Below are 22,682 nucleotides of genomic sequence, written 5' to 3'. Positions count from 1 at the left end.
ACAACATGAGGGAGAGTAATTACTGACAGGATTTTCATTTTTGGGTGAACTAACCCTTTAACGTTTCTAAGTGCTAGGTACCACATATCTAATTCCAACATTCAACAACGTCTTAAATGAACAACACGTTATAATTTAAACGTGACATAAGCATAACAAGTGCCAACAGAAACATTTTAAACTTTGTTCTTGAGAGCTGTGATTCGATTCTTAATGTAGAACTTAATGGCCAGCCAATTTCTGTTTTTAAGTGCTACTTTCTCCAGTTCAAGGCACTTATCACAGTCACTTTTTCCCGGAACACGGCATGAAGTGATGAAGGACATCATGTGCTTCTCAACAGCAAGGATCTCCTCTTTCTCCCACATCTTTCTCTTGAAAGGCTGACGACCTGTACAGGTTGGTTATAACAAAAAGAATGTGGCACATAAACATTAAAAATACAGTAACAAAGTTTAATATGAAACAGACATAGGGCATAATGATCAAAATGTAAATAATTGAGATCTAAAAAGTTAACCTTTATCCCTCTTTTGGGACTTGCTATCACTGACATCTGGCACTGCTGTGTCATTCTCTTCCCTCTGAGTAGTTGTAACCTGACTCTCTGAAAATCAGAAAAACACAAAATGCAGAAAATAACAATTAAGACGTATTAGTCATACAACAGTATATTAGAAATGGCCCATGCGGATCCTAAATATATAATCGGTATCAACGCCAATCTGGGCATTTTTTTTAAATGGAGATTTCAAACTGCCACTTTCATAACTGTACTGTGTTTGTTGACTGAACTCTGTTTTGTCCACTACAGTCTGCTAGTGATGCAACACTATTCTTCTTTACAACAGCCACGCTGTACATTAAAACATTTGTCTGCATATGAAAGTGAAAAATTCACATTCACAATATGGGCGCACCAGTGAGTGACACTCTGTGAGGAAGCTCCACTCTAAGACAACTGTACCATCTGAGTGTTTCTGTAGTTCCAACAAGGTGTGAGGTGTCTTCATTGTAGCTGAACAGGTATATTTCAGTAATGACATTCTCCAAGTTAATCATTCATATTACAGTCGTGGCCAAAAGTTTTGAGAATTACATAAATATTAGTTTTCAAAAAGTTTGCTGCTAAACTGCTTTTAGATCTTTGTTTCAGTTGTTTCTGTGATGTACTGAAATATAATTACAAGCACTTCATACGTTTCAAAGGCTTTTATCGACAATTACATGACATTTATGCAAAGAGTCAGTATTTGCAGTGTTGGCCCTTCTTTTTCAGGACCTCTGCAATTCGACTGGGCATGCTCTCAATCAACTTCTGGGCCAAATCCTGACTGATAGCAACCCATTCTTTCATAGTAACTTCTTGGAGTTTGTCAGAATTAGTGGGTTTTTGTTTGTCCACCCGCCTCTTGAGGATTGACCACAAGTTCTCAATGGGATTAAGATCTGGGGAGTTTCCAGGCCATGGACCCAAAATTTCAACATTCTGGTCCCCGAGCCACTTAGTTATCACTTTTGCCTTATGGCACGGTGCTCCATCGTGCTGGAAAATGCATTGTTCTTCACCAAACTGTTGTTGGGTTGTTGGAAGAAGTTGCTGTTGGAGGGTGTTTTGGTACCATTCTTTATTCATGGCTGTGTTTTTGGGCAGAATTGTGAGTGAGCCCACTCCCTTGGATGAGAAGCAACCCCACACATGAATGGTGTCAGGATGCTTTACTGTTGGCATGACACAGGACTGATGGTAGCGCTCACCTTTTCTTCTCCGGACAAGCCTTTTTCCAGATGCCCCAAACAATCGGAAAGGGGCTTCATCGGAGAATATGACTTTGCCCCAGTCCTCAGCAGTCCGTTCTCTATACTTTCTGCAGAAGATCAATCTGTTCCTGATGTTTTTTTTGGAGAGAAGTGGCTTCTTTGCTGCCCTTCTTGACACCAGGCCATCTTCCAAAAGTCTTGGCCTCACTATGCGTGCAGATGCACTCACACCTGCCTGCTGCCATTCCTGAGCAAGCTCTGCACTGGTGGCACTCCGATCCCGCAGCTGAATCCTCTTTAGGTGACGATCCTGGCACTTGCTGGACTTTCTTGGACGCCCTGAAGCCTTCTTTACAAGAATTGAACCTCTTTCCTTGAAGTTCTTGATGAACCCATAAATTGTTGATTTAGGTGCAATCTTAGTAGCCACAATATCCTTGCCTGTGAAGCCATTTTTATTCACCGCAATGATGGCTGCACGCGTTTCTTTGCAGGTCACCATGGTTAACAATGGAAGAACAATGATTTCAAGCATCACCCTCCTTTTAACATGTCAAGTCTGCCATTCTAACCCAATCAGCCTGACATAATGATCTCCAGCCTTGTGCTCGTCAACATTCTCACCTGAGTTAACAAGACGATTACTGAAAGGATCTCAGCTGGTCCTTTAATGACAGCAATGAAATGCAGTGGAAAGGTCTTTTTGGGATTAAGTTAATTTTCATGGCAAAGAAGGACTATGCAATTCATCTGATCACTCTACATAACATTCTGGAGTATATGCAAATTGCTATTATAAAACCTTAAGCAGCAACTTTTCCAATTTCCAATATTTATGTAATTCTCAAAACTTTTGGCCACAACTGTACATCAGTAATTACAGTTTATCAAATAAAAAAATTTTGAACAAGGACCTTAAGTATTTGGATCAAGTAGCTAGAACAAAATAAGGTGTGATAGAGTCAATATCTACAGCTGTCAATCTTTAAAGACAATACAGTGACAAAGTTTAATATGAAACAGACATAGGGCATAATGATCAAAATGTAAATAATTGAGATCTAAAAAGTTAACCTTTATCCCTCTTTTGGGACTTGCTATCACTGACATCTGGCACTGCTGTGTCATTCTCTTCCCTCTGAGTAGTTGTAACCTGACTCTCTGAAAATCAGAAAAACACAAAATGCAGAAAATAACAATTAAGACGTATTAGTCATACAACAGTATATTAGAAATGGCCCATGCGGATCCTAAATATATAATCGGTATCAACGCCAATCTGGGCATTTTTTTAATGGAGATTTCAAACTGACACTTTCATAACTGTACTGTGTTTGTTGACTGAACTCTGTTTTGTCCACTACAGTCTGCTAGTGATGCAAAAGTGAAAAAATGTATGTGAAAAATTCACATTCACAATTTGGGCGAATTACATTCTCCAAGTTAATCATTCATATTACATCAGTAATTACAGTTTATCAAATTAAGACTTTTGAACAAGGACCTTTAGTATTTGGATCAAGTAGCTAGAAAAAAAGGTGTGTCAGAGTCAGTATCTATAGGTGTTATTTCCCATTGTTTCAGATACATAATTAATCAATATCAAGGTAAAAGTATCAGATTGGACTAGACATTAGCAGATAATATTTAAGAGAAAAAAAGCCTTTTTTGGGACATCCATATAGTAAATCAACATTTGTGGTTATCCATTAACACATAAACATGGTCAGAATTAGGATCATATGTAAAATACGTACCTGACTCTGACTCATGTTCGCTGTCCAAGAGCACATTTTCTGTGAAGGGTTGTGGGGGGGTAGAAGGGAAAAGAATGACTGTTAGTGAAAGCCCAATGTAATTCATTCGATCCAGACACGCTCCCAATTACGCCAAAGAAAAACATGTATGAGACATGAAGTGTTCATGTTGAAATCTGTGAAGAAAAATTAAATAAGTAGGGCTTTCAAAGTTAACGTGATAACGAATTAACGCAAATTTCTTTTAAAGGCACAATTTTTTTGTATACATGTACGTTTATTGTTCTCCGCCTGGTTGGGTGGTGAGTTTGTGTTGCTGTCAAGCAAAAGTATTTCTTATACGATTACTCGACAAATCGATGTAATAATCTAAAGAATACTTGATTACAAAAATAATTTTAGCTGCAGCCCCACACATGATTAATGCATGTGCGTTCAGTAATTATGACCGTCGAAGAGGTGCAGCAGTACCGCTGTGTATGGCGAGCAGAAACAAAACTCCTTAAGCAGAAATGGGCCAGTTCACACCAAAGATTCGTGACTTGCAACTCCCGGCAACGTACCAGTCTGCAACTTTCTAAAACCTACATTGCTGCAACAGTACCAGACAGCGTATCGTTTCCATAGCAACGACTCTGACCGTGGCTTTTTGTATAGAATCAGAAACAGAGTTTGTGTGCAAGATAACTTTGTGACTCTTTTGACAAGCTGAATTGCTGTTGAAACAGGTCACATCTTTGTTCTAAAACCAGCTGCTAGCAACTTGACAAGCAGAAACATAAAAACATGTCATGTTGAAAAAAATCCCCTTAAGGTATATTTAGAACAGATAAAAAAAATGCACTATTAATCTGCGAATAATCGTGAGTGAACTATGGACAATAAATATTTTAAGTAATTGACAGTCCTAATAATAAGTACCTTCGGGATCAATGTTAATGTCATCCAGTGTCTTGCCCTTGAATTCTGCCAGGCGTCCCTGATCCAGAGCCATGAGGACTTTGCTAATTTTTGCAAGTTGGAGGGTGCCTTCAGGAAGTCTATAGAACTGCCGGTGCACTCTAACATCATGGCCAAGAAAATCCGCTAACTGATCCAGCTCTGTATTACTGAGGTTGAGAACTTGAGACAGTGTTCCTGTTTGTTTGCGTAGTTTTGTAGAAGTGAGACTTTCAGGACTTTTTGCACCACAGACCTTGGCAAAGTGTCGAAGGCAATCAGACCCGCGGTAACAGGTCAAAGCCGATGGTCTTGCAAATAGGTATACGTTCTCCCGAGGAACCTCACATTCCTGCCGTGTGCCGACAAGCAGATCCAGTCCTTGCTTCATCACTGGGGTCAAAAGCACAGGAACTTTTCTTCCCCTTTTTCCTCTTATCTCAATCCTGCTGAAATGCTGACAGAGTTTCTTCTCTAGATCTGAGAGGGCTTCATTCACATCTTCATGTGGGTCTGATGGATTTTGACATACATATGCAGAAAGGGTCATTTTTGACACCTCCCCAGCTCTTCGTCGATTAAACAAAATGACTTGTGCCAAAATGACCTTTGCCAGTTTTGCCCACGTCTGGGGGGATACCTCTGTAGACAGTTTACTGTAAAGATCTTGTTGTTGCACATCCAAATACGAATGGAGAGTCTGGACATCTTTTGTGAATGGAAGCAACAGAGGAGTATTCCACTTAGACTCCTGAAGTGTTCTCAGTGATGCGGCTGATATCAGTTCATTCCATCTGGTTTCATACACTCTGCGGAATGTACGAGCATCTTTTGCAGCACTGTAGTCGTTCTGTAGATTTGCATGGCTTTCAAGAAGCATTGAAATCTTTGTCAAGTTGTGTCCAATTTTGAGAGCTAGACTTGGGCACCTGTATGAATGGGTTTTACTGTCATAGCCTGCTAGGTGTTTTACTGATTCCACAACTTGCATAAAATTGGCAGGTTTGACGTGATCTTTAATGGTCTTCAAGGAAGTGGTTTTTCTTGAGCATATCAGAAGCCTTCCTAGCTCTCTCAGTTTCTGACGGATGTATTCATGTTTGCCAACATCATATCCAAGCCTGTTATACAAATGCTCACCATACTCCATGATACAGACATCCGATTTCAGTACAGAATAAACTTCATCTTGAACCATGTTGTTTAGCAGCTTCCAAAATTCCACCTTGACACCAGGTGGTGGAGGTACAGCAAATGCGCAGAGGGCCTGGACACGAGTTTTGCCAGGTTTTTGTGGAACACTCGGCTTGAACTTGCAGGTCATCATGTGCCGCCAAAGAACCTTCTTTGTGAAGAAACCATGACAATGTATACAATGCAGGAAATTCTGTGCTTGACAATCCTTCCTTGGTTGCTTGCGAGGAACAAGATTTCCAACACCAGCATTTAATACATGCACATTGTGTGCAAAGTTGCCCCTGTTTCTCAAATATTCCATATGCATTCGTCTTTCTTTGGAGCCTTTTGGAAAGGACAGAGCCTGTGCAACCTCTGGTTTATCTTTATGAGCACGCTCCAAATGCCTTGCCATTTTTACGAATCCCTCCCTACAGTACAAACAGTATTGCTTTTTGTTGTACATTCTTGACCCATTCTCCTTTTTACAGACAGCAGATATGGAAAGTGAACCATCAGCTACATCTTCTGTATGGAGGGAAGAGGCACTGTCAGGAAGATCTTTCTCCAGATCAGGTGTTGTTTTCTGTAATACAGATTCAGGGTCTCCCTCTCCACTCCGTTTTGTTGAGTGACCACTACTTGCATGTGTTGTAGGGTAGGATGCACGTCTTGAACTGCTTGAACATTGCCTTTTACGTCTCATACCAGAGTTGCCCCCTCTTCTTGAAGGTGAGCGTCCTCTGTTAAGGATTTGCTTTGACGACACATCGTTCAGTTCTCCGATGTCAGCATACTTCCCTAGGATTGGAAATCTAAGCATGCTCTCTTTCTGATTGACTGGTTGAATGACTTCGCTTGTGTCTGTACCTTCAGATGAATCCTCACTACTGTGAGGAATATATTCCTCTCCACTGCTGCCTGAGGTGGGGTCAAAAAGCTCATCTGAAGCAAACTCAACCTTTCTGTTCATCTTCAGAAAAGAAAAAGTGAAGTCAAAGTCAGCACACTGATTAAACATTACTTTTCTGTTACGTACAAGATGCTAAGTATGTACATCCATCCTCTACATTTTGAGTTGCTTACCTGTATGCTTTTGGTCCTCCTCAGCCTTGGAATATAATCTCCGTCCTGGTGGGTGAGGCTTATTTCGAACTCTGAAGTCGGACACCATGTCTAGAGTGTTGAAAAATATGTAATTAACATTTAAACCCAAGGACAAGGGAAAAATAGGTACTGAAAGCAGAACCAATAATGTCTGAGCTTACTGATACTATATTTCGGTACCCATTCCTGTACAAATACATGCAAATGCTAAAAAAAAAAATAAATACCTGGCAGCTTGAATTAAACTGGTCATGATTTGTGCTTGGACTCTGAGATTCATCAGAATCTGTGTAGTCCACCAGGGAAGGATTCATTCCAACTTTGTTCATTGAAGGTAAGGGTTCTGGATCGTGTGGGCACTATAGAACATCAAAGGAAGACATAAGATATAAATGACCACACACATACATAAATGTATACCTATGTACATCAAATGGTATTTCAAAAACACTGGAAACCCACATTTAATCTTCATATTTTTCAATAAAACAGACATGTGGCATAAAAATGGTTTAAATATATAGCAAGGACAATACTGCACTTTTAGAAGTGGAAATGACTAGGGCTGAACCTGAATATTTCATTGTTAGGTAAACATTCGATTTTCAAATTGAGATTCAAATATTGGAGGGGGTTTTTTTTTCCACGCGCCTGACCTCCGCTCACAGCAGTGAACGTAACGCTCCAGTTCACATCAAAGGGAAAACAAAATGAAGTCCTCAGCTGTGTTAAATGCTTAATTTCATTACAGATCAAAACAGTCATATAGCCTACATTTTAACATTAATCAATAGGCTAAACTGTAGGCTTCAACAATATAAATGAACACATTGAAATAATTATATTAGGCCGAATGTAGAGGAAGAACATTTACTTGCTATAATAAAAGTTAAAAGAGAATTATGCATAATAACGCATTGTTTAGTTAAGTGTTAAGGATCCCGTCTGCTCTCCGCCTGGACCCCTGCCCAGCTAAACTATTCCCAGATTCTGCTCTGGATCTACTGGATCAGACTCTCTCACTCTGGACTCTCAACTACGGTTACCCCTGCTCTGAAAAGCAGCCACCAACTGGTTCGGCATGCATCTATTTTCACTCTTCACCCGCACAATATTAGATCCTTTTAACCCTGCAATAAATATTCCTCTTTTGTAACTAATCCCATTCTTAGTCCTGCACTTGGGTCTGCTAGCCTTGCCATAACAAAGTTTTGGTAATAATCACTTAGTTTGCCTTGCTATGAGAATAAATAAAACGAACCCATGCCTGCATTAATCTCTCTCTCATCCAATTCTCCTTCACTCATGTCACTGGCAGAACTTCCTGGGCATTTTTCATTCTTCTGCTGTTATATCTATTAAATACGTAGCTGTAGCTGGCGAAATGACAGCCTGCTTTTAACAGACGTTTAAACGGGACCACTGACAAAAGCACAGATGTTGTTCAAAAAAGACAAAAATATAACTGCAGGACAGCTACCTGTGAAAGTAGGTGCATGATGGGATTTCATATCGTTTGTCCAGTGCATTCAGAAGCTTCCTGAAGCCTTCTCTTTCTACTGTGTAAATGGGCATATCTTTGGCCAAATAGAATGTAATAGCATAAGTGATTTCATTATGTCCCTTTGAGCTTGCGTCTACAACTAGGAAAATAACTTGCTAGTGATGTTTATTTGGCTACCTCTGGGATATTAACAGCGACAGCTTTGAAGAGTTTTTGTTGGAATGGTATTACTAAAGTCTGAACCAGTGAAAGTCATTAAAAAAAGAGAAACTAGTACCTGTGTCTTGAAGCTGGATGACCTCTGAGGAGTCTGCTCGGTTGTTCTGAAGATGTCAGTCTCAAAAGACTCAGTGGCATCCGATTGTTTGTCCTCCTGAAGAGTGAGTTAAACATTATTATGGAGTAGATGGTCAGCAGAAGCATTACTTCAGTGCAAACACAACATAAACGCATGTGAGAGACAGGAGACACGCATGTGGTGGCAATGTTTACATGTGTCCTGTATCTGAGGCTAAATCCAAGTTACTTTTGATGGGTTCAAGTTGGCTGTGATTTCTGTCACATGTATGTTGCCTGCTATAAGACAGCTGTAACCATTACAGTTGAGGAAGTAGTAACAGTGAAGTGTGGCAGGACTAAATTCACCTGTAGCCAACAGCTTGTACGAATTGGAGAAAGCAAACTGATCTCAAGTTCAGTGACACATGTTGTAGAATGTATATGTTCAGACTTATAGACAGAAAAGAGTCATTAATGTGGTCCAGTGTCTACAATAATTTTTAGTTTGCGTGGACCCCACAATGACAAGAGACCTGACAGGTGTGTGTATCACAGGGAGAGGTCACCACTAAACACTGGTCCTATTGACTGGTCCCCATGAAATCACAAAAACCAGAATGTGCTTAGCAGCTTATATCAGACTTAGGATTTACATTGATGTATACAAATCTAAAATTGACTTCCATGAAAAAAATTAACAATTAGGAAGAGGACACCTCAAAACTAAACAGTAGAAGGTTACAACCTAAAGTCTGAACCAGTGAAAGACCATAAAAGAGAGAAACTAGTACCTGTGTCTTGAAGCTGGATGACCTCTGAGGAGTCTGCTCGGTTGTTCTGAAGATGTCAGTCTCAAATGACTCAGTGGCATCCGATTGTTTGTCCTCCTGAAGAGTGAGTTAAACATTATTATGGAGTAGATGGTCAGCAGTAGCATTACTTACATTTACATTTAGTCATTTAGCAGATGCTTTTATCCAAAGCGACTTACAAATGTGGACAATCGAAGCAATAAAAAACAACAAGAGAGCAATGATAAACCAGTGCTATAACAAGTCTCAGTTAGCTTAAATGCAGTACACGTAGCAAGGGCTTTTAAATAATATAATAAATAAAAAAAACAGATAGAATAGAAAAAGAATAGAGCAAGCTAGTGTTAGAGGTCTTTTTATATAATTGTACAATAAATGAAAAGAAAATAGAATACAAGATGATAAGAAAGATAGTTAGATTTTTTTTTTTTTTAGAATAGTGTAGAATAGTCAGTGCTAAAGTTAGAGGATCAAATAAAGATGGAAGAGATGGGTTTTTAGCCGATTCTTGAAGATGGCTAAGGACTCAGCTGCTCGGATTGAATTGGACAGGTCATTCCACCAGGAGGAAACATTTAATTTAAAAGTCCGTAAAAGTGACTTTGTGCTTCTATGGGATGTCACAATCAAGCGACGTTCACTTACAGAATGCAAGCTTATAGAGGCACATAAGTCTGAAGTAATAAATTTAGGTAAATGGGTGCAGAGCCAGTGGTGGTTTTGTAGGCAAACATCAATGCCTTGAATTTTATGCGAGCAGCTATTGGAAGCCAGTGCAAATTGATAAACAGAGGTGTGACGTGTATTCTTTTTGGTTCATTAAAAATTTATTTTGCTGCCGCGTTTTGGATTAATTGTAAAGGTTTGATAGGACTGGCTGGAAGACCTGCCAAGAGAGCGTTGCAATAGTCCAGCCACAGAACAAGAGCTTGAACAAGGAGTTGTGCAGCATGTTCTGAAAGAAAGGGCCTGATCTTCTTGATGTTGAATAAAGCAAATCTGCAGGATCGGACAGTTTTAGCAATGTGGTCTGAGAAAGTCAGCTGATCATCAATCATAACTCCAAGGTTTCTGGCTGTTTTTGAAGAAGTTATGGTTGATGTGCCTAACTTGATGGTGAAATTGTGATGAAACGATGGGTTTGCTGGAATCACAAGCAGTTCTGTCTTGGCCAGGTTGAGTTGAAGGTGATGGTCCATCATCCAGCAAGAAATGTCTGTTAGACAAGCTGAGATGCGAGCAGCTACCGTCGGATCATCAGGATGGAATGAGAGGTAGAGTTGAGTGTCATCAGCACAGCAGTGGTATGAAAAGCCATGTTTCTGAATGACAGAACCTAATGATGCCATGTAGACCGAGAAGAGAAGTGGTCCAAGAACTGAGCCCTGAGGCACCCCAGTAGTTAGATGTTGTGACTTGGACACCTCACCTCTCCAAGATACTTTGAAGGTCCTATCTGATAGGTAAAACTCAAACCACTGGAGTGTAGTTCCTGAGATGCCCTTTGCCAGTAGAGTTGACAGGAGGATCTGGTGGTTAACCGTGTCAAAAGCAGCGGACAGATCAAGCAGGATAAGTACTGAAGATTTGGATTCCGCTCTTGCCAGTCTTAGGGCTTCAACAACTGAGAGCAAGGCAGTCTCAGTTGAATGTCCACTTCTGAAGCCAGATCGTTTGCGGTCAAGGAGGTTGTTCTTTGTGAGAAAGGCAGAGACTTGGTTGAAAACAGCTTGTTCAAGGGTTTTTACAATGAAAGGAAGAAGGGAAACTGGTCTGTAGTTCTCTAAAAGAGATGGGTTAAGGGTGGGTTTCTTAAGTAGTGGAGTTATACGAGCCTGTCTAAATGATGATGGAAAAACACCAGTGTGGAGGGATGTGTTAATGATGTGAGTGAGTGCAGGTACAACTGCAGGAGAAATGGCTTGAAGGAGATGAGATGGAATAGGATCAAGCGGACAAGTAGTAGGATGATTAGAAAGGATGAGTTTGGAGACTTCTGCTTCAGAGAGTGAAGAGAAGGTTGTGAATGAGTGTATGTTTGCTGGTAATATGAGCTTGACGGATTGTGGTGTGGAAAATTGTGAACTGATGTTTTTAATTTTATTAATGAAAAACATGGCAGAGTCGTCAGCTATTAGAGATGAAGCAGGAGGGAGCGGAGGAGGACAAAGGAGCGAGGAAAATGTTTTAAAAAGCATGCAAGAGTTCGATGAATTGTTAATTTTGTTATGGTAGTATGTCATTTTAGCAGTGGAGACATTAGCAGAGAAGGAAGAGAGGAGTGACTGAAACACATTAAGGTCAGTAGTATTTTTGGATTTGCACCACGCCCTTTCAGCAGCTCTAAGCTTAAAACGGTGTTCGCGTAGAACATCAGATAACCAAGGGGCTGAAGGGGTGGTACGGGCTGGCCTGGAAGACAAAGGGGAAACGGTGTCTAAACTAGATGTAAGAGTGGAGCAGAAAGTATCAGTAGCACTGTTAGCATCAAAAGATGCTAATAGTTTAGGGGAAGGAAGCAAAGATGAAACCATAGCAGATAGTCGGAAGGGTGAGAGTGAGCGTAGGTTACGTCGAAAGATGACGTGGAGGGGTAAGTGATGTGTCAGGGACCATGTTGAGGTTAAGAGTGAGGAGGAAGTGATCTGAGGTGTGCAGTGGAGTAACCAGTACATGATCAGTGGAGCAGTGTCGTGTGTAAATAAGGTCCAGTTGGTTGCCTGATTTGGGAGTAGCAGTAGTTGACACTCGGTAGAGTTCAAAAGAGGCAAGCAGAGTATGGAAATCAGCAGACAGAGGTTTATCTAGGTGGATGTTGAAATCTCCAAGCATAACTAAGGGAGTACCATCCTCAGGAAAGGTTGAGAGCAGCACATCTAAATTCATCCAAAAAGTTACCTAGTGGTCCTGGGGGTCTATAGACAATTACAAAATGTATTTTAAGAGGGTAGGTAACAGTAACTGAATGAGATTCAAAGGAGCTGTTGATACCCAAAGATGGTAAAGGATTAAATTTCCAATCATTAGAGATGAGCAGACCAGTACCTCCACCTCTTCCGGTCAAACGGGGGGAGTGGGAAAATTAGAAATTATTGGAGAGTGCTGCAGGTGTAGCAGTGTCCTCTGGTTTGATCCAAGTCTCTGTTAGGGCCATGAGATTAAGCTTTGAATGACTCATAATAGAAGTAATGAAATCGGCTTTGTTTACTTCAGTGCAAACACAACATAAACGCATGTGAGAGACAGGAGACACGCATGTGGTGGCAATGTTTACATGTGTCCTGTATCTGAGGCTAAATCCAAGTTACTTTTGATGGGTTCAAGTTGGCTGTGATTTCTGTCACATGTATGTTGCCTGCTAAAAGACAGCTGTAACCATTACAGTTGAGGAAGTAGTAACAGTGAAGTGTGGCAGGACTAAATTCACCTGTAGCCAACAGCTTGCACGAATTGGAGAAAGCAAACTGATCTCAAGTTCAGTGACACATGTTGTAGAATGTATATGTTCAGACTTATAGACAGAAAAGAGTCATTAATGTGGTCCAGTGTCTACAATAATTTTTAGTTTGCGTGGACCCCACAATGACAAGAGACCTGACAGGTGTGTGTATCACAGGGAGAGGTCACCACTAAACACTGGTCCTATTGACTGGTCCCCATGAAATCACAAAAACCAGAATGTGCTTAGCAGCTTATATCAGACTTAGGATTTACATTGATGTATACAAATCTAAAATTGACTTCCATGAAGAAAATTAACAATTAGGAAGAGGACACCTCAAAACTAAACAGTAGAAGGTTACAACCTAAAGTCTGAACCATTGAAAGACCATAAAAGAGAGAAACTAGTACCTGTGTCTTGAAGCTGGATGACCTCTGAGGAGTCTGCTCGGTTGTTCTGAAGATGTCAGTCTCAAAAGACTCAGTGGCATCCGATTGTTTGTCCTCCTGAAGAGTGAGTTAAACATTATTATGGAGTAGATGGTCAGCAGAAGCATTACTTCAGTGCAAACACAACATAAACGCATGTGAGAGACAGGAGACACGCATGTGGTGGCAATGTTTACATGTGTCCTGTATCTGAGGCTAAATCCAAGTTACTTTTGATGGGTTCAAGTTGGCTGTGATTTCTGTCACATGTATGTTGCCTGCTATAAGACAGCTGTAACCATTACAGTTGAGGAAGTAGTAACAGTGAAGTGTGGCAGGACTAAATTCACCTGTAGCCAACAGCTTGTACGAATTGGAGAAAGCAAACTGATCTCAAGTTCAGTGACACATGTTGTAGAATGTATATGTTCAGACTTATAGACAGAAAAGAGTCATTAATGTGGTCCAGTGTCTACAATAATTTTTAGTTTGCGTGGACCCCACAATGACAAGAGACCTGACAGGTGTGTGTATCACAGGGAGAGGTCACCACTAAACACTGGTCCTATTGACTGGTCCCCATGAAATCACAAAAACCAGAATGTGCTTAGCAGCTTATATCAGACTTAGGATTTACATTGATGTATACAAATCTAAAATTGACTTCCATGAAAAAAATTAACAATTAGGAAGAGGACACCTCAAAACTAAACAGTAGAAGGTTACAACCTAAAGTCTGAACCATTGAAAGACCGTAAAAGAGAGAAACTAGTACCTGTGTCTTGAAGCTGGATGACCTCTGAGGAGTCTGCTCGGTTGTTCTGAAGATGTCAGTCTCAAAAGACTCAGTGGCATCCGATTGTTTGTCCTCCTGAAGAGTGAGTTAAACATTATTATGGAGTAGATGGTCAGCAGAAGCATTACTTCAGTGCAAACACAACATAAACGCATGTGAGAGACAGGAGACACGCATGTGGTGGCAATGTTTACATGTGTCCTGTATCTGAGGCTAAATCCAAGTTACTTTTGATGGGTTCAAGTTGGCTGTGATTTCTGTCACATGTATGTTGCCTGCTATAAGACAGCTGTAACCATTACAGTTGAGGAAGTAGTAACAGTGAAGTGTGGCAGGACTAAATTCACCTGTAGCCAACAGCTTGTACGAATTGGAGAAAGCAAACTGATCTCAAGTTCAGTGACACATGTTGTAGAATGTATATGTTCAGACTTATAGACAGAAAAGAGTCATTAATGTGGTCCAGTGTCTACAATAATTTTTAGTTTGCGTGGACCCCACAATGACAAGAGACCTGACAGGTGTGTGTATCACAGGGAGAGGTCACCACTAAACACTGGTCCTATTGACTGGTCCCCATGAAATCACAAAAACCAGAATGTGCTTAGCAGCTTATATCAGACTTAGGATTTACATTGATGTATACAAATCTAAAATTGACTTCCATGAAAAAAATTAACAATTAGGAAGAGGACACCTCAAAACTAAACAGTAGAAGGTTACAACCTAAAGTCTGAACCATTGAAAGACCATAAAAGAGAGAAACTAGTACCTGTGTCTTGAAGCTGGATGACCTCTGAGGAGTCTGCTCGGTTGTTCTGAAGATGTCAGTCTCAAAAGACTCAGTGGCATCCGATTGTTTGTCCTCCTGAAGAGTGAGTTAAACATTATTATGGAGTAGATGGTCAGCAGAAGCATTACTTCAGTGCAAACACAACATAAACGCATGTGAGAGACAGGAGACACGCATGTGGTGGCAATGTTTACATGTGTCCTGTATCTGAGGCTAAATCCAAGTTACTTTTGATGGGTTCAAGTTGGCTGTGATTTCTGTCACATGTATGTTGCCTGCTATAAGACAGCTGTAACCATTACAGTTGAGGAAGTAGTAACAGTGAAGTGTGGCAGGACTAAATTCACCTGTAGCCAACAGCTTGCACGAATTGGAGAAAGCAAACTGATCTCAAGTTCAGTGACACATGTTGTAGAATGTATATGTTCAGACTTATAGACAGAAAAGAGTCATTAATGTGGTCCAGTGTCTACAATAATTTTTAGTTTGCGTGGACCCCACAATGACAAGAGACCTGACAGGTGTGTGTATCACAGGGAGAGGTCACCACTAAACACTGGTCCTATTGACTGGTCCCCATGAAATCACAAAAACCAGAATGTGCTTAGCAGCTTATATCAGACTTAGGATTTACATTGATGTATACAAATCTAAAATTGACTTCCATGAAGAAAATTAACAATTAGGAAGAGGACACCTCAAAACTAAACAGTAGAAGGTTACAACCTAAAGTCTGAACCAGTGAAAGACCATAAAAGAGAGAAACTAGTACCTGTGTCTTGAAGCTGGATGACCTCTGAGGAGTCTGCTCGGTTGTTCTGAAGATGTCAGTCTCAAAAGACTCAGTGGCATCCGATTGTTTGTCCTCCTGAAGAGTGAGTTAAACATTATTATGGAGTAGATGGTCAGCAGTAGCATTACTTACATTTACATTTAGTCATTTAGCAGATGCTTTTATCCAAAGCGACTTACAAATGTGGACAATTGAAGCAATCAAAAACAACAAGAGAGCAATGATAAACCAGTGCCATGTCATTATGTCATTTTAGCAGAGAAGGAAGCATCAAAAGATGCTAATAGTTTAGGGGAAGGAAGCAAAGATGAAACCATAGCAGATAGTCGGAAGGGTGAGAGTGAGCGTAGGTTACGTCGAAAGATGACGTGGAGGGGTAAGTGATGTGTCAGGGACCATGTTGAGGTTAAGAGTGAGGAGGAAGTGATCTGAGGTGTGCAGTGGAGTAACCAGTACATGATCAGTGGAGCAGTGTCGTGTGTAAATAAGGTCCAGTTGGTTGCCTGATTTGGGAGTAGCAGTAGTTGACACTCGGTAGAGTTCAAAAGAGGCAAGCAGAGTATGGAAATCAGCAGACAGAGGTTTATCTAGGTGGATGTTGAAATCTCCAAGCATAACTAAGGGAGTACCATCCTCAGGAAAGGTTGAGAGCAGCACATCTAAATTCATCCAAAAAGTTACCTAGTGGTCCTGGGGGTCTATAGACAATTACAAAATGTATTTTAAGAGGGTAGGTAACAGTAACTGAATGAGATTCAAAGGAGCTGTTGATACCCAAAGATGGTAAAGGATTAAATTTCCAATCATTAGAGATGAGCAGACCAGTACCTCCACCTCTTCCGGTCAAACGGGGGGAGTGGGAAAATTAGAAATTATTGGAGAGTGCTGCAGGTGTAGCAGTGTCCTCTGGTTTGATCCAAGTCTCTGTTAGGGCCATGAGATTAAGCTTTGAATGACTCATAATAGAAGTAATGAAATCGGCTTTGTTTACTTCAGTGCAAACACAACATAAACGCATGTGAGAGACAGGAGACACGCATGTGGTGGCAATGTTTACATGTGTCCTGTATCTGAGGCTAAATCCAAGTTACTTTTGATGGGTTCAAGTTGGCTGTGATTTCTGTCACATGTATGTTGCCTGCTATAAGACAGCTGTAACCATTACAGTTGAGGAAGTAGTAACAGTGAAGTGTGGCAGGACTAAATTCACCTGTAGCCAACAGCTTGCACGAATTGGAGAAAGCAAACTGATCTCAAGTTCAGTGACACATGTTGTAGAATGTATATGTTCAGACTTTAGAAGTTTCAATAATAGGTACAAAGGAACTGTGGTTGTGTTTGGACACTTGAGGTAAGTGTAATATACACAATGTATATCTATAAAATTTAAATTGATTTGGTCTTTTAGATGATGATTTGATGATTCAATCTTTTAAACATTGTTTACAAGTTATCCTGAACTAGGCAAAAATAATCTGAGGCAGAAATACCAGTATTGGTTTAAATCTGGGTAAAATAAATATACCATTCTGACTTTTTTACAACAAAGCCAATATTCATAATCAGTTTTTACCGGAACAGCAACACATTTTTGACAAACCTGTTTCCTCCAAGGCCAATCAGTTCCACCATAGTCATATGTTATTTCTTCTCCTTCATTAATGTCCTTCAAAGCAAATAGGCAGAGGTGTGGTTTGCCCTCTGTTATGACCCTCTTCATTTTGCAGTTCGGATGCTTGTGGTCATCATTAACCAGTCGCCCGAGGCTGCCATCTTCTCTAGCTGCATCAACACTTTGAAAAGGTGACAAACCAAAAAAGTACAGATTAGGCTTAATAAAATTAAATTATGATTGCAATTTTTTATCAGTCCTCAAAAAGAAAACTTCAGATACACAACACAAGCTGCTAAATGATGGCTAAAGTTGCAAAAAACAAGAAAAAAAATAATTTTATCACACATTTGTTTGCAACATGAACTCAATTGATAGGAAAAATTCCATCTAAGCCTTACCACCATGTTTTTTCTTGCCAGTAGAAGTCAAACATGAAAACAGCACATCTATTGTGATATGTCCTCCTCCTCCTCTGAGATTCTTTAGAATTGATTAATTCTCCTCTGTACTCCACCACAAAGTCTCCTTTTCTGAAAGGTGTCTTGGCAAACACCCCTCGACCTAGTGCACACACACAGATACCATTACACTGTTGCAGCCTTTACACTTACAGTATACAGACCTGCCAACCTTGAAATAACTTTTTGAGTAGTCTACCGGGGGGTGGGGGTCATATATTTGCCTATCTTCATAATTCTAGTTTTGAATTCGACCCAAATCCAAAACTTCACTTGCACTGCACTGCAATATACAGTGAAAGTTCAAAGTTTCAATACTGCTCAATACCATTTTTATTCATGATTAATATTGCATTGCATATGTGTGCTGGTCAATAGTCTAAAAACAGTAAAATATTAGTTTTACTATGCCTATAAGCTGCATATACAGGAGCTATTTGTTCTCATCACATCAGTACTTACATGAAATGACATCATTGATAAAAGGTTATAATAACTACATTACAAAGGTGAGTAATCATTTTTTAGCTGTATCCAGTTACGCCCACCAGACCATGTCATGCCGCTTCCTTTATCACTCCAATTCAAAGACAATTATCAATAGTCGTGAGGATGGAAATCATTTTAATGATTTCAAGAACGAAATACACTGCCATTTCTATAATTTCCATTTATTTTCCAAACTAAACCCCAGGGTATAGGCAAGGGGTTCTGCTAGAACAGCAATTTATTAAAAACAATTCATAACAAAGGCACATACCTTTAAAAGAGTTAATGTATTGCACTTCTAACTCTGCTGTCTTGTCAAGGGCCTTCACAGCATGTTCTATGGCATCCTGTTTTGGTGGTTTCCTTCTTCGTGTGGCCATTGGAAATCCTACAATAAAAAACAGTGCAGTTTTAGACCAATAGCCCCATAAATCTTACACTTAAAATGATTTATGTTATCTTAACATTAGACAACCAAATCTTGATCACTGGAGTGTAATTTTAAGAAGTAAAAAGTAATAGGTGAGCTATAATCTGTCAAATATAACTCTTCTGAATGATATCAAGAATTATAGTTTTTACTAGTTGAAATTAGATTGTTGATATCAAGAACTAACATTTTAAATAGTGAAAATTGAATTGGATATCAAGAATTGTTACTAGTGGAAATGTAATTTCTGATATAAAAAATTGCCATTATTATAGTAGAAATCTAATTCCTGATATCAATAACTAAATATCATAACTAATATCAAAAAATATAATTTGAACAAGTAAAAATTGAATTGTTGATATCAAGAATTAGTATCCTGGAAATTAATAAAAGTTAGAACGGCTTGCCATAGGTCGGCTGGTTACTGGATAAATTTAGTAAAAAGGTTTAACGTCAATCTACTCAAAATAAGATAAAAACTTTTAATCAGGCAGGTGCCTGCTGCTGCTAAAAAGAGTTAACGTTAATTAGTCAATTGGCTTAATGTTAATTAGGGAAGAGAAAACATGCAGTATGCTAGGTCAACTCTGTTGCTTTTTAACATTTTTAAAACAGAGCTACTGATGTTATTTGTAAGAAACGTGACGTTTATTTTGATTAGCACTACGGTAACGTTACCTAAACTTTAGCACTGACTCAAGTTCAAATGTGAGCTTTTACCTGGTAAAAAAAAAAAAAACCTTACATGCTTTTAACCGTTTTCATGTTGCACTTAAATCTTATCAAATTGGCTCCGTACACTGGAATAAATCATTAAGTCACATAGGCATAACTTACCTTTTTAATTAAAACCAGTCTTGCCTGCTGACACCGAAAAGGCCTTCGAGTTCGAGTGCTGATAATCCTTTCTCTCCTCGTGTCGTGTGGAGCAGGGGTGGGGATGGGCGTATCGATACTGACGTCGAGTATCGACAGTATCCATACTCAAATAAAACTAGGCCTATCGATACTACAGTGATTTTTAACATGTGATTTTGATTATTTTACAAGAAATTTTATTTTACAAGAATAATAATAATTATTATATTATTAATAACTAAATAATAATTATTATTATATGATTATTATGGAAAATCTACATTTTAAAATACATATTTCAATGAAAAATGAAAAAATATATAATGTTATCATTATTCAGCACTTAATAAAAAAATAGCCTGTGTTATCAATGCATTGGTTAAGTTTCCTTAAAATGAGCTTAGCTTTAGCAATTAATTAAGTCATAATTAGCCTACATGAAAGGTGGCTGATTGCACATGCGCATTTAGTCCAGTGTGTTTGAAATTGAAAAGTGTGTGTTGAGGCTATACCATCCTGTGGCACTAGGGGCCAGTACTGAGTTACCCCGTCCTAAGCACACCTAAGCACAAACCGTTGGTTTTTGTGCATTGTGAGGTTACCCCTGAAAACTGTACAGGGCATGTCATTGACCTTCTTTTCACTGAAAATGAGGTTATTTTTGTGGGGACCAGGTTTTTGGTCCCCACAAAAATTTTGGTCCCCACGCTGTGACTGGGCTTACAGGTTGAGGACCCCACCATGTGATAAAGACAAAACACACACACACACACACACACACACACTCACACACACACACACACATCTCTGTTGAGTGATCTTCATCAGCAGAACGCTCTCGTCTCTCCTCAGGCCTCCTGCTTCCTCAAACAAGGCAAATATAAAGAAGCTGAGGTCCTGTATAAAGAGATTCTGACCCGCGCTCACGAGAAGGAGTTCGGATCTGTGGACGGTGAGTGATGACACAGATCTCGTACACTGGTCATGACGAAACATGAGCATTCACGTTCACACTGAGTCACACACAGCTTTATTAAATGAGTCACGGACTGAATGTTGTGTGTATAAGTCCAGTCTATCACAGCATTCAGTGGTTTTCATCAGAGAGCATCATGGGTAATAATGATGTCCCTCGTGTGTCTGTTTCCAGCCGAAAACAAGCCCATCTGGATGCACGCGGAGGAGAGAGAGGAGATGAGCAAGGTGTGTGTGTGAGAGCATGATGAGTGTGTGTGTGCGCTGATCTGCTGTGTCTCACTCTGTGTGTGTGTGTGTGTGTGTGTGTGTGTGTGTGTGTGGTGTGTGTGTGATGTTCAGGGGAAGCACAGAGACAACACACCGTACGGAGAATACGGAGGCTGGTACAAAGCCTGTAAAGTCAACAGGTAACACACACACACATCATATTACACATGAGTGTGTTCCTCTCTGAGATCTGATGTTCTGTGATGTGTGTGTGTGTGTGTGTGTGTGTGTGTATGTGTGTGTGCAGCCCGACGGTCAACACCACGCTGAGGAACCTGGGAGCTCTGTACCGCAGACAGGGCAAGCTGGAGGCAGCAGACACACTGGAGGAGTGTGCCACCAGATCACGCAAACAGGTGTGTGTGTGTGTGTGAGAGAGAGAGAGAGAGAGTGTGTGTGTGTGTGTGAGAGTGTGTAAGTATGTGGTGTGTGTTTGAGAGAGAGAGAGATTGTGTGTGTGTGTGTGTGTGTGTGTGAGTGTGTAAGTATGTGTGTGTATTTTGAGAGCGAGAGAGAGTGTGTTTGTGTGTGTGTGTGTGTGTGTGTGTGTGAGAGAGTGTGTAAGTATGTGTGTGTGTTTGAGAGAGAGAGAGTGTGTGTGTGTGTGTATGTGTGTGAGAGAGTGTGTGAGTGTATATATGTGTGAGAGAGAGTGTGTGTGTGTGTGTGTGTGTGTGTGAGAGTGTTGTAAGTATGTGTGTGTATTTGAGAGCGAGAGAGAGTGTGTTTGTGTGTGTGTGTGTGTGGTGTGAGAGTGTGTAAGTATGTGTGTGTGTTTGAGAGAGAGAGAGAGTGTGTGTGTGTGTATGTGTGTGAGAGAGTGTGTGAGTGTATATATGTGTGAGAGAGTGTGTTTGTGTGTGTGTGTGTGTGTGAGAGAGAGAGAGAGAGTGTGTGTGTGAGTGAGAGAGAGAGAGAGAGAGTGTGTGGTGTATGTGTGAGAGAGAGAGAGTGTGTGTGTGTGTGTGTGTGAGTGAGTGAGTGTGTAGGACTGTGTTTCACGTGCTCTCTCACTCTCTCTCTCTCTCTCTCTCTCTCTCTCTCTCACACACACACACACTTTCTCTCTCTCTCTCTCTCTCTCTTCTTCCTGCTCCTCTGTGGATCCAGAGCATCTCTGTGAGTTATTCTGAAGATGTTGGTTAGTGCTGACGCTCGTGTATAGAGCGCACAGATCAATCCCATCATGCCGTGCTGCATGTGTTCTAGTGTTCATTCTCTCAGCTGTTTATCATTTAGAGTCAAATATTAGTCACCTGTCCTGTTTTAGTTGACTGTAAGTCTGGAGTATTTAACCCTTCGTCAGGCTGGATAATAGTTATAAACAGTGAAGCACAAATCAAGAGAGAGTCGACTCACACACACTCCTCTAGATTCCTGATGTATTATGTTATCAGAAATACAAACACACTTTCTACATTGTGAAAGCTGGCGAAAGAGGACATTCCTAATATAACTTTCCAGTAATTCCACTTTACAGTTATGTCTTTATTAAAATGTGTTAGGGTCTGGATGTGGTCCATCAGACGCGTGTGGTGGAGCTCCTGAGGGAGGACGAGAGCGCTGAGCGCCGGCGCAGCAGAGACAGAGACAGAGACAAGAGACAGAGGAAGCGTGAAGTACGAGAGCAGCTCTGAGGGAGCAATGAAGTGAGTATGGCCATCGAGTGGAGCGGGTGAGTACATCCACACAGCACAGAAAACACCCAGAGCTGATTGTGTGTCCTGGCATGAGTGTGCTGACTTTAGCATGCTGTTGTGTGTGTGTGTGAGCATCTCTGAACACACACACCTCCTGCAGCGCCACAGAGCTCCAGCTCTCACCCCAAAATCAAGAAATGATATTCAACATAAAATGATTATTAATAAAGTGATTATTTTGTATTTATATTTATAACTCAAACAATAAACAACACAACAAAATTACTATATCTTATAAATATAATGATAACTGATAAATAAATAGTGCTGAATGAGTTGTGTAAGAGCATCTGATTG

The 22,682-nt window shown here is 40.2% G+C and overlaps 2 protein-coding genes across 4 annotated transcripts; one reads left to right on the top strand and one right to left on the bottom strand.

Moving 5' to 3' along the window:
• LOC113112899 (uncharacterized) lies at nt 1–18,803 on the bottom strand. Of its 3 annotated transcripts, XM_026278814.1 has the most exons (16): nt 18,421–18,797; nt 17,601–17,763; nt 17,188–17,380; nt 15,567–15,662; nt 14,774–14,869; nt 13,981–14,076; nt 13,188–13,283; nt 9,315–9,410; nt 8,522–8,617; nt 6,968–7,099; nt 6,720–6,809; nt 4,440–6,606; nt 3,519–3,557; nt 2,836–2,922; nt 521–607; nt 1–391 (listed from the first exon to the last, which is right to left on the bottom strand). In XM_026278814.1, the coding sequence occupies exons 1-16, from the start codon at nt 18,527–18,529 to the stop codon at nt 177–179; spliced, it is 3,858 nt and encodes a 1,285-aa protein (XP_026134599.1). In that variant the 5' UTR covers nt 18,530–18,797; the 3' UTR covers nt 1–176. The 3 variants fall into 3 exon arrangements, with proteins under 3 accessions (XP_026134599.1, XP_026134600.1, XP_026134601.1); XM_026278815.1 differs by lacking the exon at nt 8,522–8,617 and having other exon boundaries at nt 18,421–18,799; XM_026278816.1 differs by lacking the exons at nt 13,188–13,283; nt 13,981–14,076; nt 14,774–14,869; nt 15,567–15,662 and having other exon boundaries at nt 18,421–18,803.
• Nucleotides 18,804–20,212: 1,409 nt separating this feature from the next.
• On the top strand, nt 20,213–22,354 carry LOC113113184 (kinesin light chain 1-like). Its single transcript, XM_026279353.1, has 6 exons — nt 20,213–20,392; nt 20,591–20,643; nt 20,758–20,825; nt 20,933–21,041; nt 21,796–21,804; nt 22,191–22,354. The coding sequence occupies exons 2-6, from the start codon at nt 20,611–20,613 to the stop codon at nt 22,320–22,322; spliced, it is 351 nt and encodes a 116-aa protein (XP_026135138.1). The 5' UTR covers nt 20,213–20,392; nt 20,591–20,610; the 3' UTR covers nt 22,323–22,354.
• The last annotated feature ends 328 nt before the right edge of the window (nt 22,355–22,682 follow it).

Source organism: Carassius auratus, chromosome 13, assembly GCF_003368295.1.
Source record: "Carassius auratus strain Wakin chromosome 13, ASM336829v1, whole genome shotgun sequence".
Lineage (NCBI taxonomy): Eukaryota > Metazoa > Chordata > Actinopteri > Cypriniformes > Cyprinidae > Carassius > Carassius auratus.
This window is presented reverse-complemented; position numbering and strand designations above follow the sequence as displayed.

Bases quoted from the DNA above. Each gene is read 5' to 3' on its own strand.
- LOC113112899 (XM_026278814.1), bottom strand. From the start codon at position 18,529: ATGGCCACACGAAGAAGGAAACCACCAAAACAGGATGCCATAGAACAT. The intron at 17,381-17,600 runs GTAAGGCTTAGA...ACCTTTTCAAAG, and splicing joins TGGCAAGAAAAAACATGGTG to TGTTGATGCAGCTAGAGAAG. The intron at 6,810-6,967 runs GTATTTATTTTT...TCAACACTCTAG, and splicing joins AGTTTAATTCAAGCTGCCAG to ACATGGTGTCCGACTTCAGA.
- LOC113113184 (XM_026279353.1), top strand. From the start codon at position 20,611: ATGCACGCGGAGGAGAGAGAGGAGATGAGCAAG. The intron at 20,644-20,757 runs GTGTGTGTGTGA...TGTGATGTTCAG, and splicing joins AGAGAGAGGAGATGAGCAAG to GGGAAGCACAGAGACAACAC. The intron at 20,826-20,932 runs GTAACACACACA...GTGTGTGTGCAG, and splicing joins AAAGCCTGTAAAGTCAACAG to CCCGACGGTCAACACCACGC.